At 47.2% G+C, this 15,068-nt stretch overlaps 1 protein-coding gene across 20 annotated transcripts in view; it reads left to right on the top strand.

Annotated features, from left to right (window-relative positions):
- Nucleotides 1-15,068, top strand: part of RIMBP2 (RIMS binding protein 2) — a 286,403-nt gene that overhangs the window by 188,985 nt on the left and 82,350 nt on the right. For all 20 annotated transcript variants that reach the window (XM_088659580.1, XM_035097548.3, XM_088659571.1 and 17 more), the window contains 2 exons: nt 6,735-6,839; nt 9,637-9,687. In XM_088659580.1, coding sequence (XP_088515706.1) covers nt 6,735-6,839; nt 9,637-9,687 — 156 coding nt within the window. The remainder of the gene's footprint in view (nt 1-6,734; nt 6,840-9,636; nt 9,688-15,068) is intronic.

Here is a 15,068-nt window from a genome sequence, read left to right as displayed (position 1 = left end):
GCGCGCTCATCTCGCGTTATTGGCCGAGGGAGCCGGCGTATAGCTTCCAGGTCATGTGGCCAGCATGACAAAGCCGCTTCTGGAAAACCAGAGCAGTACATGGAAACACCGTTTACCTTCCCGCTGTAGCGGTTCCTATTTATCTACTTGCATTTTGACATGCTTTCGAACTGCTAGGTTGGCAGGAGCTGGGACCAAGCAACGGGAGCTCACCCGTCACAGGGATTCGAACCGCCGACCTTCTGATCAGCAAGCCCTAGGCTCAGTGGTTTAACCCACAGTGCCACCTGGGTCCCTTACATGGGAGTAAACCCGATTAATTTAGACATGTTTTAGGATTGCACTGTAAGGCTACAGATGCCGTATACATGACTTAAAAGAAAAGTTACTATGTCAAACAGTGGGAGTGAATTGAATGGGATTTTACTTCTGCCCTGAATTTAATGGGATTTACTTCTGAGGTGTAAGTTTTGGTGGATTATATGGAGCTTGCTTCCCAAGATGGAAACTTGGATGTAAGTTATGTAAATTAGTGATAGAAATCCACGGCTTTTTAAATTTAGTGTCAACAGTTGCCTCCTTGCATTTGCATGTAGTTGATCCGGTGAGCAAGTATGTGGCAATTTCAACAGCCAGTGAGAGGCAGAGTCTGTGCTTTCTGACCTTGCCAAGAGTGCTGTAATCACTTGCCTTAACCTACTGTGTGTTTGAGAAATGGGGTGACTTTGATTCAACTTCCTCACACAAGAAGTAATGAAAAGAAGGAGAGTTTTCTTCAACTTTTTCCAGATTTTCTTGCCAACTTTGACTGTAGGCAGGAGGCTTAGAAACTCTGGTTTGAAGTGTTTGTGTGTGTGTGTGTGTGAAGAATAGAAAGCAGAGCTTAGCAGCTAACTAATCAGCAAATCTCGCACTTCAGTGGCTAAAAAGTGGACAGGCAGAACATCATTTATTTATTTACTCCTCAAAATTTATATATCGCTTGTTGTTGTTGTTTAGTCATTTAGTCGTGTCCGACTCTTCGTGACCCCATGGACCAGAGCACGCCAGGCACTCCTGTCTTCCACTGCTTCCCGCAGTTTGGTCAAACTCATGTTCATAGCTTCAAGAACACTGTCCAACCATCTCGTCCTCTGTCGTCCCCTTCTCCTAGTGCCCTCCATCTTTCCCAACATCAGGGTCTTTTCCAGGGAGTCTTCTCTTCTCATGAGATGGCCAAAGTACTGGAGCCTCAGCTTCAGGATTTGTCCTTCCAGTGAGCACTCGGGGCTGATTTCCTGAAGAATGGATAGGTTTGATCTTCTTGCAGTCCATGGGACTCTCAAGAGTCTCCTCCAGCACCATATATCGCTTACTAGAACAAAAACTGATTTACAAGGAACCATCCAAAATATTCATTTGAAAGACCAAACAAACAAACAAACAAACATTAAAAGCAAGATCTATAAATCAATAATTTTTTCCCAAGCAAGAATGCTAAGAAGGAGGGGGAAAATGTGTAGAAAGTCAATGCCCATAAAAACCTGTGATTAATTAAATTACTAACTTCCGCCATCGCAGGGCTTCTAATATTGGATAGTTTTAGCATACTCGAAAGTTTTGTGTCTCTTTTGCAGGAAATGTATACTTTTGTGCATTCAGCAATTCAGCATGTTCTTATACCTACTAAAAACCATGTGTCCAAACCATGCGCTAAAATCACTTGCCTGGATAAGCTTGCTGGAACAAAACATTTAATAGCATGGGGCAGAACCAATGCAGCGAAGGTGTCTGCAGGGAGTTCCAAAGTGTAGGTGCTGCTATGCTAAAGAACTGGTTTCTTGCAACTGCAGAACAAACATTATGTGTCATTTGTAGGAACTTTTGAAATAAAAATTAGCATAGTTATAAGTTTCTAAATGGTTTGCGCTGATCTATAAAAATATGCTCCCCTCCACCTACCCAGAGCAGGCGCTTCAGGGTCAACAGACAGACAGACAGACAGACAGACAGACAGACCTTTCGTCAGTTGACTGAACCACAGTAACAGCCTCTGCGAAGTCTCCTTTGAAGTGACACAGATAAAGAGAGGTTCAAACATTGCTTTACAATCACAACTTTGTCAGGCAAGCAAAAAGAAGACCAAGGAGGGCACAGCGTATATGTTTCAGAGGCGAACAAAGGAAGACGAAAGCAATTCTGTCTTTGGTTTCAGCAAAAGAAAGACACACACACAAAAAACCCCATTCTCCAACCTGCCCCCCCGCCCTTTCCCCCCAAAAGGATGTGGCAAGCAAGGCTGGATGCCTTTTATTCCTATTTTAGTCCTTCAAAAACAGGCCAAATAGTGATGGGTAGATAGATCTAAAGGTTCGTGCAATGTTTGCCAGCTCATTCTGGATGATTTCAAAAGCGAAGACTGTCTCTCTATGATTTCGCAATGAGAGCTCGCTCCCTTTGCTTACTCTTAAGACCTCAGCAGGCGCCACTTACTGCCTGCAGGTTTGGTGGGAATTGTTTGCAACAGAGGAAAAGGTTTGGGGGAGAGGAAGGTCAGATTAAAGGACATAGGGCTTTGTGTGAATGTCTGTTGGTCCATTGCCTGGGAGGCCAGCAAAAGAAATGGTGGTTAAAGGAGGATTAGTTAAGGAAGGGCTATTCCAGAGCCCTATGCTCCAACTGGCAGTGTGTGTCTCACATCATCTGCCACCTGATTATTATTTTCACTGCAGATGCTCAGAATTGGCCCTGGGACCTTCTGCCTGCAACTCAGGTGTCCCACTACATTGTCCCTCTATGTCACGGGTGTCAAACACAAGGCCCGGGGGCCAAATCCGGCCCGCCAGACCTCGTCATGTGGCCCGCCGAGTGCCCCAGCCAGCGGGACCCAGCAGTGGGACCTTGCTGCTGAAGCGCCGTGCCAACAAAGTGCCGACAAACAGCTGGGGCCGGGGAAATGCTTTTTGCCCCTGGGTCCCTTTGCGCTCTTTTCTGGCGCTGAATCAAGGCGGTGACCCCCCCTCCCTTTCTTTCTTCCTCTCTCTCATTCTTACTCTTTCTTTCCCTCTCCTTCCTTCCTTCTTTATCTCTGTCTTATCTCCCTCTTTCTTTTTCTTTCCTTCTTTATTCCTTCTTTCCTACTCTTCTTTCTCTCACCTCTTTCCTTCCTCTCTCCCTCCTGCTCCCTCTTTTCTTTCTTTCTTTCTTCCTTACTTCCTTTCTTCCTTCCGTCCTTCCCAACTTTCTTCCTCTCCCTCATTCTTATTCTTTCTTTCCCTCTACTTCCTTCCTTCTTTCTCCCTTTCCGTCTTCTCTCCCTCTTTCTTTTTCTTTCCTTCTTTATTCTCTTCCTTATTTCCTACTCTTCTTTCTCTCCCCTCTTTCCTTCCTTCCTTCCTTCCTCCCTCCCTCCCACTCCCTCTTTCCTTCCTTCCTTCCTTCCTTCCTTCCTTCCTTCCTCCCTCCCTCCCTCCCTCCCTCCCTCCCTCCCTCCCTCTCCCTCTCCCTCTCCCTCTCCCTCTCCTCAGAAACATAGGATGCTGCTTTATACTTCGGGCCCTTAAACCCTGGAACCAGGAGAGCAGCTTCAGTGAGTCAACCTCAGCCAGTCCCTTTGGTGAAGGGTGGTGGCTCACTGGCAGAACATCTGTCCTGCATGCAGAAGGACCCCAGCATCTCCAGGTACTAGTAGCTCTGCAAAGGTCCTGCATGAAACCCTAGCGAGCCTCCACCACCCAGTGCAGTTACCAAAAATCATTTTTCAATAAATTGTACAATAATTGTACATTTGAATATCTACTTGCCATTATTCTGACTATGTTTCTGCTTTCAGAGCTAGTTATTACTTACATTATTACAAAAAACAGTAATAATTGAATGCAGTGACAATAATTTATGATAATAAAGAGTGGACACATAGTCCCACAGATACAACCGGCCCTTTGAGGGTGACCAAACTGCTGATGCGGCCCCCGATGAATTTGAGTTTGACACCCCTGCTCTATGTCATCTTGAGTACATCTTTGGCTCCATGTCATGACTCATTGTACTCAGCCCCTTCTGTGATGTATTATTTTTAATGTGTCCTGTTGCCTGTTTAGATACCTCGAGAATTTGAACTATCCCCAGGTGAACAAGCAGCCATTAATAAGCAAAGTGATCCACTGAGAATCACGTCAGAGCATTTCAGAAGGGAACAAAAGACAGCATTCTACCCAGCTTATGATATGACTCTAGGAACTATCTCCGAAGAGCAGAGAGAGTCTTTTTTCTTTCCATCTCAGCTGTGATTCCTGCATTGCAGGGGGTTGGACTAGATGACCCATGGTGTCCCTTCAAACCTTGCAATCCTATGATTCAACAGTGCAATGGGAAGAGAAATATCCCACCCCCCTGCTGACCTGGCAATGGTGCCTCTTCTCTCTTTTGCAAACCTGTAAACCACTGGTCCCATCACCTCCTGGCAAATAGAAGAGGAAGAAATGGAGGCAGTGAGAGATTTTACTTTCTTGGGTTCCATGATCACTGCAGGTGGTGACAGCAGTCACGAAATTAAAAGATGCCTGCTTCTTGGGAGAAAAGCAATGACAAACCTAGACTTAAAAAGCAGAGACATCACCTTGTCCACAGAGGTCCGTATAGTTAAAACCAGTGTTTCTCAACCAGTGTGCCTCCAGATGTTTTGGGACTACAACTCCCATCATCCCTAGCTAGCAAGACCAGTGGTCAGGAATGATGGGAGTTGTAGTCCCAAAACATCTGGAGGCACACTGGTTGAGAAACACTGGTTAAAACTATGGTTTTCCTAGTAGTGTTGTATGGAATTGAGAGCTGGACCATAAAGAAGGCTGATCGCCGAAGATTTGATGTTTTCGAATTATGGTGCTGGAGGAGACTCTTGAGAGTCCCATGGACTGCAAGAAGATCAAACCTATCCATTCTTAAGGAAATCAGCCCTGAGTGCTCACTGGAAGGACAGATCGTGAAGCTGAGGCTCCAATACTTTGGCCACCTCATGAGAAGAGAAGACTCCCTGGAAAAGACCCTGGTGTTGGGAAAGATTGAGGGCACTAGGAGAAGGGGACGACAGAGGACGAGATGGTTGGACAGTGTTCTCGAAGCTACGAACATGAGTTTGACCAAACTGCGGGAGGCAGTGGAAGACAGGAGTGCCTGGCGTGCTCTGGTCCATGGGGTCACGAAGAGTCGGACCCGACTGAACGACTAAACAACAACAAAACAAGAACAGAGGAAGCCGCCTGATACTGAGCCAGACAATCTAGCTCAGTATTGTCTACACTGACTGGCAGCAACTCTCCAGGGTTTCAGGCAGGACATTCACAGCCATACCTGAAGTTGCCAGCGATTGAACTGGGACCTTCTGCATGCAAAGCAGCATGTGCTCTGTCAATTGAGCTGACGCCCTTCTTTCTGGAGCATTCTGATCTGCTTGCAAGATCAGAGAGGGAGAAGATGCTCGGGTGCATCTTCAGTGCTGGCAGTGGTAAATCTAATCTTGGGACTGGTGAGCTACTGACAACAGTTTGGTAGGCCTAATCCTGCTCTAGACAGATTATAGACAGCATCTCTTCAAAACTTCGTGGGGAAGCTATTATCATTGGAAGTCAAGGTTGGCCTGGAAGTGGGGGTTTAACTCCAATTTATTTATTTATTTATTTTAAAAACCCTTTTCAGCAGCGACAACAAACGTTTTGAGACTGTGTGATGCACCTGTGCAATCCGCTACTGGAGTGTTGTAATTGGAAGCACCGTGTACGTGTGATGAGTTATCCCAGGGGTCACCAAACTTTTTGCATTTTTGACTGAGAATCATGGGCACCCTCTGATCTATTCTCTCCCCCACCCCCTGGATTGGGGTTCCCCTCTTCCCCTTCCCACATCCAGTTCCCATTCCCCCTGATCTCCCAGGGTCAAAAAAGGTATGAAGAGGGTGGAGCAGAGACAGATGTGCTGATGGAGTCTCAGCTTGCTTGGGAAGGACCCAGGGGAGGAGGAGCCTCAGACAATTGTGGGAAGGCAAGGACCTTCAGTCCTCACAACTGCCTCTTTGGTTGGGGCAAAATCTACTGCAGGCGTCAGCGACCTTTTCTGCCCGTGGGCCATAGGATTCCCACAGACTATCATCCGTGGGCCGGAAATGGGCCGCACAGGCACAGAAACCATTTCCAGTGGTGCTGCCGACATCTTGGAAATGGGCAGCCAGCACCGGAAATCACTTCTGCGCAGCCGCGGACATGCACAGAAGCGATTTCTGGCACTGCAGACATTTTGGAAATGGGCAGCACAGCACCAGAAATCGCTTCTGCACATGTCTGTGGCTGTGCAGAAGTGATTTCCAGCGCTGGCTGCCCATTTCCAAAATGTCTGCAGCACCAGAAATCGCTTCTGTGGCTGTGTAGACGCGATTTCTGGCACTGCTCGGCGAGTCCCCGCACCGCACTGTGCCAGTTTAGCACAGCGCGGGGGACTTGCTGAGCGGGCAGCTTGGTTCATGGGCAGCCTGTGGGCCGGATAAACTGCCTCCATGGGCCGTATCCAGCCCATGGGCCGGAGGTTCCCGATGCCTGATCTACTGGGACGAGTTGCTGTGCTTACTAGGCCTGGCCTCCTGAGCTGTTTGTTTCTTTGAATAGAGAATTAACTTCACTGACACTGTGTGTGAGCTATTACTGACCTGTTCCTGGCATCTGCCCCTCACACTTGCCTGATGAGTTGCTTTCTTCCCCACTCAACAGCATATGCGAGAGGCTGCTGAACGGCGGCAACAGCTGGAATTGGAGCATGAGCAAGCCTTGGCTGTTCTCAACGCAAAACAGCAGGAAATTGAACTCCTGCAGAAGGTAAGCAAGGCAGCGGGAGGAAGGGGAGGGTGAAAAGCAAGCAGTAGGGCAAAGCCGTCACATGGGTGGCACCAGGAGTGAAACAGGTGAGTCCCTGGTAGATTTCACAATTCAGTTTCTTAATCTGAGCCCATTCTAGTTAGGACATTAAGTGAACATGGAATACATTATTGGATCCATTTCTTCATGTTATGGGAACCATATTTTGAGAACTTTGGTTCCCCCCAATATTATGAGAACTTTGGTTCTTATCGGTGCAACCGTGTGTTAAGGGCACTTTGTACATTATCTTGCTGTTCTTGGATAGCTAGCCAGCCATGGCACGCTGCTAAATGCAGCTTCCATCTCTGAAAATGTGACTTTTCAGTGGCTGAGGGCAGATTCAAACTTCTGCAGGTGATGGGAATTGCTGTGTGTCCCTGCCCATTATGTTAAGGGAAAGGCTATAACTCAGTGGTAGAGCACACACTGTGCTTGCAAATGGTCCCTGGCTCATTCCCTGGCATTTCCAGCTAGGCCTGGGAGAGATCCTTGGTCTGAAATCTCAGAGAGCCCCTGCCTGTCTGCGTGGAGACAGTCCTGACCCAGGCGGACCATTGTTCTGCAGGGACATTCAAACAGCTGGCACATAGGCGGTAGCCAACAAATATAAGGTTGGTGCAGAATTCAACCCTTGAGACACCAATGGTTGGAAGATAGGAAGAGCCCTGCTGGATCAGGCCAAAGGCCCTTCTAACCCAGCACTATTCTCACTGTGGTTGACTGGATGCCTTAGTGGGGAGCCTCTCCTCATTTGTGATTCCCAGAAGCTGGTCTTTAGAGACATACTGCCTCCGATAGGGGAGGGAGAACATAGCCATTGTGGCCAGCAGCCTTGATGGTCTTATCCTCCATGGATTTGTCTAATCATCTTTTAAAGCCTCTCCCCCCCCCCATTTGGTGGCCATCACTATCTCTTATGAGAACAAATTCCATGGCTGAACTGTGAGCTGCGTGGAGAATTATTTCCTTTTGTCTGTCCTGACTCTCCCAACATTCAGCTTTGTTGGATGTCCCCAAATTATAGTATGTTGGGGGTGCATAGCTTTGTACACCTCTATGATGACTCCTCTTCCTTGCATTTTCTGTAAGCTTAAAAAGCCCTGAATGTCTCAACTTTTCCTCGTAGGTGAGCTGCTCTTTTTATGAGATTTCATAGCTGCATTTCATATTAAGAAAGCTAATAACTGCTGCTTCCACCTTAGATCTCTGATAGCATAGTCAGGCTGATTGTCCTGTCTCAGCCAATATGTCCCTATCTAGCCTGCCAGGCACAATATTGCCTTCCCAGACGCAATGCTGATAAGGGGGCCCAGTAAGATAACCAAGTTTGTTATGAACCGGGTTTGCAGTGAATACTGTTGTAACTTTCAGTATCGATATTTTGAGTTTGAATTCTGGAAAGGTATATTTATCATTTTTTATTAAACCTGTGATGGTAGATAAGACAAAAGTTTCTTATTACTTGCTAAGGTATTGTTTGCACTCCAGAGACCTCTTTGTGGTCTCTTTCCTTTATCAGATGCTATTAGGGAACATTTATTAGTCTAGCACAAAAAGCCAATGGAAAGAAAAGGCGTTTGACCGGGACTGAATAAAAGGATGCTTCTCCAGACAAGCCCATTTTCTCTGTAGTTTCTTTTGAAGACAAAGTGTTGAGGAGGCATGCAAACAGAGGAAAGCGGCAAGTTGCTTTCTCTCACATCTGACCATTGCCACATCTAGCTCAGTATTGTCTACACTAACTGGCAGCAGCACTCCACAATCTCAGAGGAGCATCCTACCAGGAGATGCTGCAGATTGAACCTGCAACCTCCTGCATGCAAAGCAGATGCTGTACCACTTCTCCCAGTGAAGTTGGTCAGGAATGGATATGGTGGGAAGTGAAATGTACATGGGGGATTTGGGGTGAGCTACTCTGCGAGAGGGACGGGGGTTGCGCTGTGGTCTAAACTACAGAGACTAGGGCTTGCCGATCGGAAGGTCGGTGGTTCGAATCCCTGTGATGGGGTGAGCTCCCATTGCTCGGTCCCTGCTCCTGCCAACCTAGCAGTTTGAAAGCACATCAAAGTGCAAGTAGATAAATAGGTACCGCTACAGCGGGAAGGTAGACGGCGTTTCCGTGCACTGTTCTGGTTCACCAGAAGCAGCTTAGTCATGCTGGCCACATGACCCAGAAGCTGTCTGTGGACAAAGGCAAGCTCCCTCGGCCTATAGAGTTGTTTGCGACTGGACCTAATGGTCAGGGCTACCTTTACCTTTACTCTGCGAGAAAGAATTGAGGTGCTATTGTCCTTCTAGGTCCCAGCATGCTCAACTCTTTCAACCATTCCTCAGAAGGCTTAGTTTCCAGATACTTTGTCATCTTGGTTCCCCTTCTCTGCACACATTCCAGCTTGTCAGTATCCTTCTTAAACTGTGGTGCCCAGAATTGGACACAGTACTCCAGGTGGGGTCGGACCAAGGCAGAATAGAGCTGTACTATTACTTCCCTCGATTTGGGCACTATACTTCCATTGGTGCAGCCTAGAATTGCTTTAGCATTTTCTTATTTTTACTAAGGAGTAGATCCACATGCTACGCTGCAAGGGAGCCTGGGTCACAGCTCTAAGATTGCATGGTGCAATCTCTTAGACCAGCAAAAATGTCTTTACCAGCCCCTGAGTGTGTTAAAAACCATCTTTGTAAAGATCTGTTGGGTTAGGTTTATTCTAGAGCAACAGGAGCTGATCTAATTTTCTTCCTCTGTCTCTTTCAGGCTCAGGTTGAAGCTAAGAAAGAACATGAGGGTGCAGTTCAGCTGCTAGAGGTAAGGAAGGCAACAATCTTTTTTCTGCTCTCAGAGCTATTACTACTAATAGGACTGCAAGCTTTGGTTGGTTGTGTTCAAGGATGGGGAAACTTTAGCAGCCCAAGGGACACATTTATTCATGGGGAGTTTTCTGGGGGCCTCATGCCAGCGGTGGATGGAGCCAGAGGGGAAAGTGTGTGGAACAGGGAAAGTGACCAGAGTTAGAGGTTTCCACACATATCATTCACCATCAATCTGTCTATCCAAGGATGCAAGAGGCGTTATTACTGTTCAAGGACATATTCCAAGTCAGCTGAAAGCATTTTGGGGGGATGCAAGATGGGGGCCCTGAGGGGTGTGGTCAAATAAGGAGACCCAGAGGGCCACATTCAGTATAAGGCTTGCACTTCCCCACTCCTGCTTTAACTGGTAGGTTCATCAACTGGTGGATTAACAGGCAAGTATCAGCCGAGCTAAGAGTTAAGAGCATGCTCATTTTATGTTTTGGGGTTGTTCTGGTGTTTTGCTAACAGGCAATTTTCAAAATAATATAATTAATAATGGCCGTTCCTCCCAACAAGGAGCGGTAGGTTTTGCCTGCTAAATTATAATTCTTGGTGCCTTGCCTTCATATCTCAGAAAGTGTGCTTTTGATATTTTACGGATGTGAATTGTATACTCTGATACGGCATGCCCGCTTTGGGGAACTTACATTGAAACACGCTATAACCGCAAACAAAGTTGGCACAATCTAAACAGCAAAAATATTCCAGTGGAATTGCTTGATTGGTTAAGGCAGGCCATTGATAAACCAATGTTTCTATAACTGGTTGATGACCCTAATTATTATTCTTATCAGTACATTTGTATGTATGTATGTATGTATGTATGTATGTATGTATGTATGTATGTTTGATTGATTTCAGCTTCAACCCTATATACACTTATGGGCAGAGGGGCTGGATAATTCCCATTGAATATGATGAAACTGACTTCTGAGCACAAGTGTAGGATTTCTTTCATAGAATCACAGAATTGCATAGTTGGAAGGGGAACCCAGGGGTCATTTAGTTCAACCCCATGCAATGGAGGAATCAAGCTAAATAACCCATGAGAGATGGCCATCCAACTTCTCTTTAAAGCCTACAATAGCTCTTACCATTAGAAAGCTCTTCCTGACATGTAGCTGGAATCTCATTTCTTGTCATTTGAATCCATTGGTTCAGGTCCTACCCTCTGGTATGCTGCCTCCGACAGTGGAGGGAGAGGCCTAGAATGTGACACCAGCTACAGCAGCGGTGGCCAACTTCCAAGGACTGCAATCTACTCACAGAATTAAAAACTGGCAGTGATCTACCCCTGTTTTTAGAGGGTTTGGGAGCAATAATTGCTTAGCTTTTGGGGGGAGGGGGGCACAACATTTTTGCATTATTTTGGGGTCAAAGAGAAACAGCAACTCCCCAAAAGATCGCTTGGGGGGGGGGCACAGCCTCGGTTTGTAAACTCCGTCTTCCGTTCTCCAACAATGGAGGGCGGGATGGGATGAGGGGGCGGGGCCAGAAGGGGGCCAGCGATTGACCGTGATCGACCAAAACCTCGCAGGGATCGACCAGTAGTTCGCGGGTCGACCTGTTGGACATCCCTGAGCTTATAGCATTCAGCTTCCTTAGAACTTCACTTTTTAAAGCAACAGACGTAGGCATCTAACCCTTACGATTGTATCAGACCTCTCGAGGGATAGTGCCAGAGGCAGCTCCGGGAACACAGGAAGAACTGGTGGTCAGTCCAAGTGGGACAGAATCAAGTGCAAGGTTTAAAGCAAGCAGGCATCACAATCTAAGGCAGAAGGCAGGAGAAACAGAGAAGGCTGCTAAGCAGTTTTTTCCCTGCCACAGAGACCAGTTGCTCTGAAGTGTTGACTCTATAAGGCCTGGTTGACAGGTATTGGCCACTCCAGGTCAGCTGATGGGTTCTAAAACCAGTGAGCAATTCCAAGATTACTTAACACAGATAGGCTATGCCCTAAGTCATCATAGCACCGTCCAGGTGTTACTGGACTTAAACTCTCATCAGCATCATCCTACAGTCATGGATGATGACAAATCCAGTACAACATCTAGAGGCCACCAGGTTGTGGAAGACTGCCTTGAAGATTAAGAGGTCCTAAGAACGTTCTCTTGTTTTGCTTTTTTTTTTAATGGGGGAATTACAAGGAGTAAGTGGAGACAAGGGCGAGATAGAAGCTCATTTATGTTTCTTAAAAGGGTGTTAGGTATGCTCAGAAAAGGTCTTTTTTATTTTTAAGGAGAATCCCAGCATTTTTATTAGATTTTATTGGAAGTCTCATGGACTTAGCAATAAACAAGGTTGTCACATCAAGCGGAATATCGAAGGCTGCCTCTGATAATCTCCCTGGCTCAGTCAAAGCCCATTAATTGCCCTGTCTGTACAGCTGGTGCCCAGAGAAGTAAAAATCTATATGCCTCCACCGGCTCCATTAATGACTTCTAATAGTAATTATGATCTTTGATGCTGGGAATTTCCTGGGGATTAATGACTGGGTACATCTTATCGACTCTGGGTTTGTGCCTCTTTGCCTTCCAGTCCTGTGAACTAGCCATTAATCCACGAGGAAGGCCCCTTGAGTCAATTTTTTTGCTTTGAAAAAACAGGCACAATGGTCTGCTGCTCTCTGCGTTGCTATTATGGGGTAGCAATTAAGAGGATAGCAAAAGTGACACCCCCCCTCCAGATGTTGTTGGATTCCCTTCACCCCTGACCATTGGCTGTTCTGGCTGGGACGGAGGGGGATTTTTGGAGCCCAACAGTATCTAAAGGCCACCATGTTAGTTGCACTTGCTGCAATACCTTTATCACAGGGTTTTCATTTATTTAGTTAGTTTAAATAAATAAAAAAAGCCACACACAATTATTTAGTTAGTTCATGGGGTATATGGGGTGTTAGGGGAAGGGTAGTGCCTCTGGTGGGGACACATTGTGCTCTTTCTGAGGTAGTTTGCCCACCTTTGGTCCCTACCCTGCACTCAGCTCTCACCATACCTGCCAAGTTGCTGTCGGAGAAATAAGGGACCGGGCAGAAGTAGCAGACTGGAAGTAGCGCTGCCGCCATTTTGGAACTGGGCGGAGCATGCTCAGAAGTGACTTTTGATGCTGCTTTGCCCAGTTCCAAAATGGCCACCGCGCCAGAAGTCGCACTGCAGCCATTTTGGAACTGGGCAGAGCAGCATCAAAAGTCGCTTCTGAGCATGCTCCGCCCAGTTCCAAAATGGCCGCTGCGCCAGAATAAACTGGGGGAAAACAAAAAAAATCCTTTTTTTCAGCTAGGAACAGCTGGGAAAACGGGGATTTCCCGGGGAATATGGGAGACTTGGCAGCTATGGCTCTCACCTGTGGCTCCTAGCAGCTGTCAGCATGCAACAGCAACCACAATCTGGGAAATGGCTTTGGCTGGGTGGCTAAACCAGGTGACGGTAGCCGATGGGTCTCAAACCCTCAGTGAGTTAGGGACTTCCCATGCATGTGAAGACAAGCTCTGGGCGAGACCAACGGTGGGGCAAGCGGTTAAGAAAGTGGTTTCTGCACGTGCTGGAAAGAGAAGTAGGAAGCAGGGGCTCTGGGAAGGTAGCCCATCTAGGAGAAGGAAACCTCTGCTGCCTTGGTGGCTATATGCTCATTCATGAGAAAGGCTGCAGGAGTGAACCCTGACCAAAAATCCGCACCCGCCGCCTTTAAATACTTTAAAACATACAAAAAGTTAAAATCCTTGAACAGGTTAAAAGTCACGCCAGCATTTCTAAGCATCTGGGTAGGCTTGCCTAACAAGGTTTTTAGCAGGTGCGAGAGTTCAGTGAAAGCACCTGCTTGTTAGCAACAGGCGGGGAGTTCCAAAGTGCAGGTGTTGCCATGAGAAATGATTGAGTTCTTACCAATGCAGAACAGGTATTACGTGGCACCTGTGGCAGTGCCTGTTCTGCTGGTCAAAGTGGTTGAGTGGGTGCATCTGCGGAAAGGCGATCTCATAGACACTGGGCAAAACCAGTGTCTCCAATGTCACTAGCCCCAGGGGCCAACAAAGGCTTTGGGTTTTTCTTCCTTTAAAAGTTTTCATGTGAAACGTTATTTGTGCAATTTCACTGCCACCATCAAGTGTATTAAAATTGCTTTAAAAATTGCTTTAAAAAACAACAACCTTCAGATCATATAAGGTAGCAAACCCCTAGCACATGCAAGAGGAAATGAGTTTGATCAAGCTGGGAGGGAGCAGTTATAGCCGGGAAGAGGTCATTTATCCTTCCTGAAATTCCAATTTCGCTTGGATTGTCTGCTATTTCTTCCCTTTGTGATTTGCTTATCGATCTCACATCGCCCTTGAGCTTATTAATTTCCCCCATGTGTTTATTTAATTGGCTTGTTGCGATTGCTAATCAGCAGCACTATTGATTCCCCCCTCCCCTAAACGTATGCCAGTGTGGTTGTTGCTAATGCATGCCATTTTTCTTTTCTTCGTTTGAGTATGGCAAACGTCTCAGTTGGCATATCTACGTTACTCATTCTCGAAAAAAGAAAACTAGTTTCCAACTTGTGTTCCGCTCTCATATTTCCCTATCAAGAAACTCAGTGAATTGCTTTGTGCAGTGCTGTGTAAAGAATGTCCTCGAGCTTTTGCAGGCTGCAAATGCTGGGTGGCATTTTGCAAGGTTTCTTGAGGGGCAGGAGAGAGTTGCAATATTCTCAAGGCCCAAAGGCTTAGTGGTGAAAACAACGGAGGCAGCATCTTCCTCATCAAGTGAAGGCAGGTCCCTTAAAGCAAACGGGTCACTCCCCTGCCAGCCTGAATCTGCCCCCAGCCCACCCAGCTGTCTCCTTACTTGTATCCAGTTGAGGAAGTGGCCCTGCTTGCTGGATTCTTCCTCCTCAATCTCTGTCTTGCCCTTTGTGAAACTCAGCAAGGAGGAGGATGGGAATGACTTTGCCTGTCCTTGGCTCTGGTTCCACCTACTGCTGGCCTCTCTGCCTTCCACCCTACCGGCCACCATTACCCGCCAGCTGACCCCTTGCCTGCTTCTTGCTTTTCCCACCACTTCAAGCGGCGTGAAGCTGCTGAACCCAGCCTGCAGTTGGGACAGTGCCCTGTTCCCACCAAAATGCCTTAATCAGTGGGGGGGGGGGAAAGCGACATCATGATGCAGTCAGGGGTGGAGGAAGGGGGGCGGTGGGCGTGGGCCACCCTGGGTGTCCCCACTGAGGGGGGTGACAAAATGCTGGGTGGCACTTACCATGGGGCCTGCAGTGCACCCGAGCCACACTTCTCTCCTGGGAGTGACGCAGTGGCTTGGGCGCCCGCAGGATCCGCGCTGCCCCAAACGGTCTGCCCGCCG

The sequence above is a fragment of the Zootoca vivipara genome, chromosome 16 (genome assembly GCF_965207765.1).
Source record: "Zootoca vivipara chromosome 16, rZooViv2.hap1.1, whole genome shotgun sequence".
In the NCBI taxonomy this organism is placed as follows: domain Eukaryota; kingdom Metazoa; phylum Chordata; class Lepidosauria; order Squamata; family Lacertidae; genus Zootoca; species Zootoca vivipara.
Note: the sequence above shows the minus strand (reverse complement) of the source record. Positions and strands in the feature narration are given on the sequence as shown.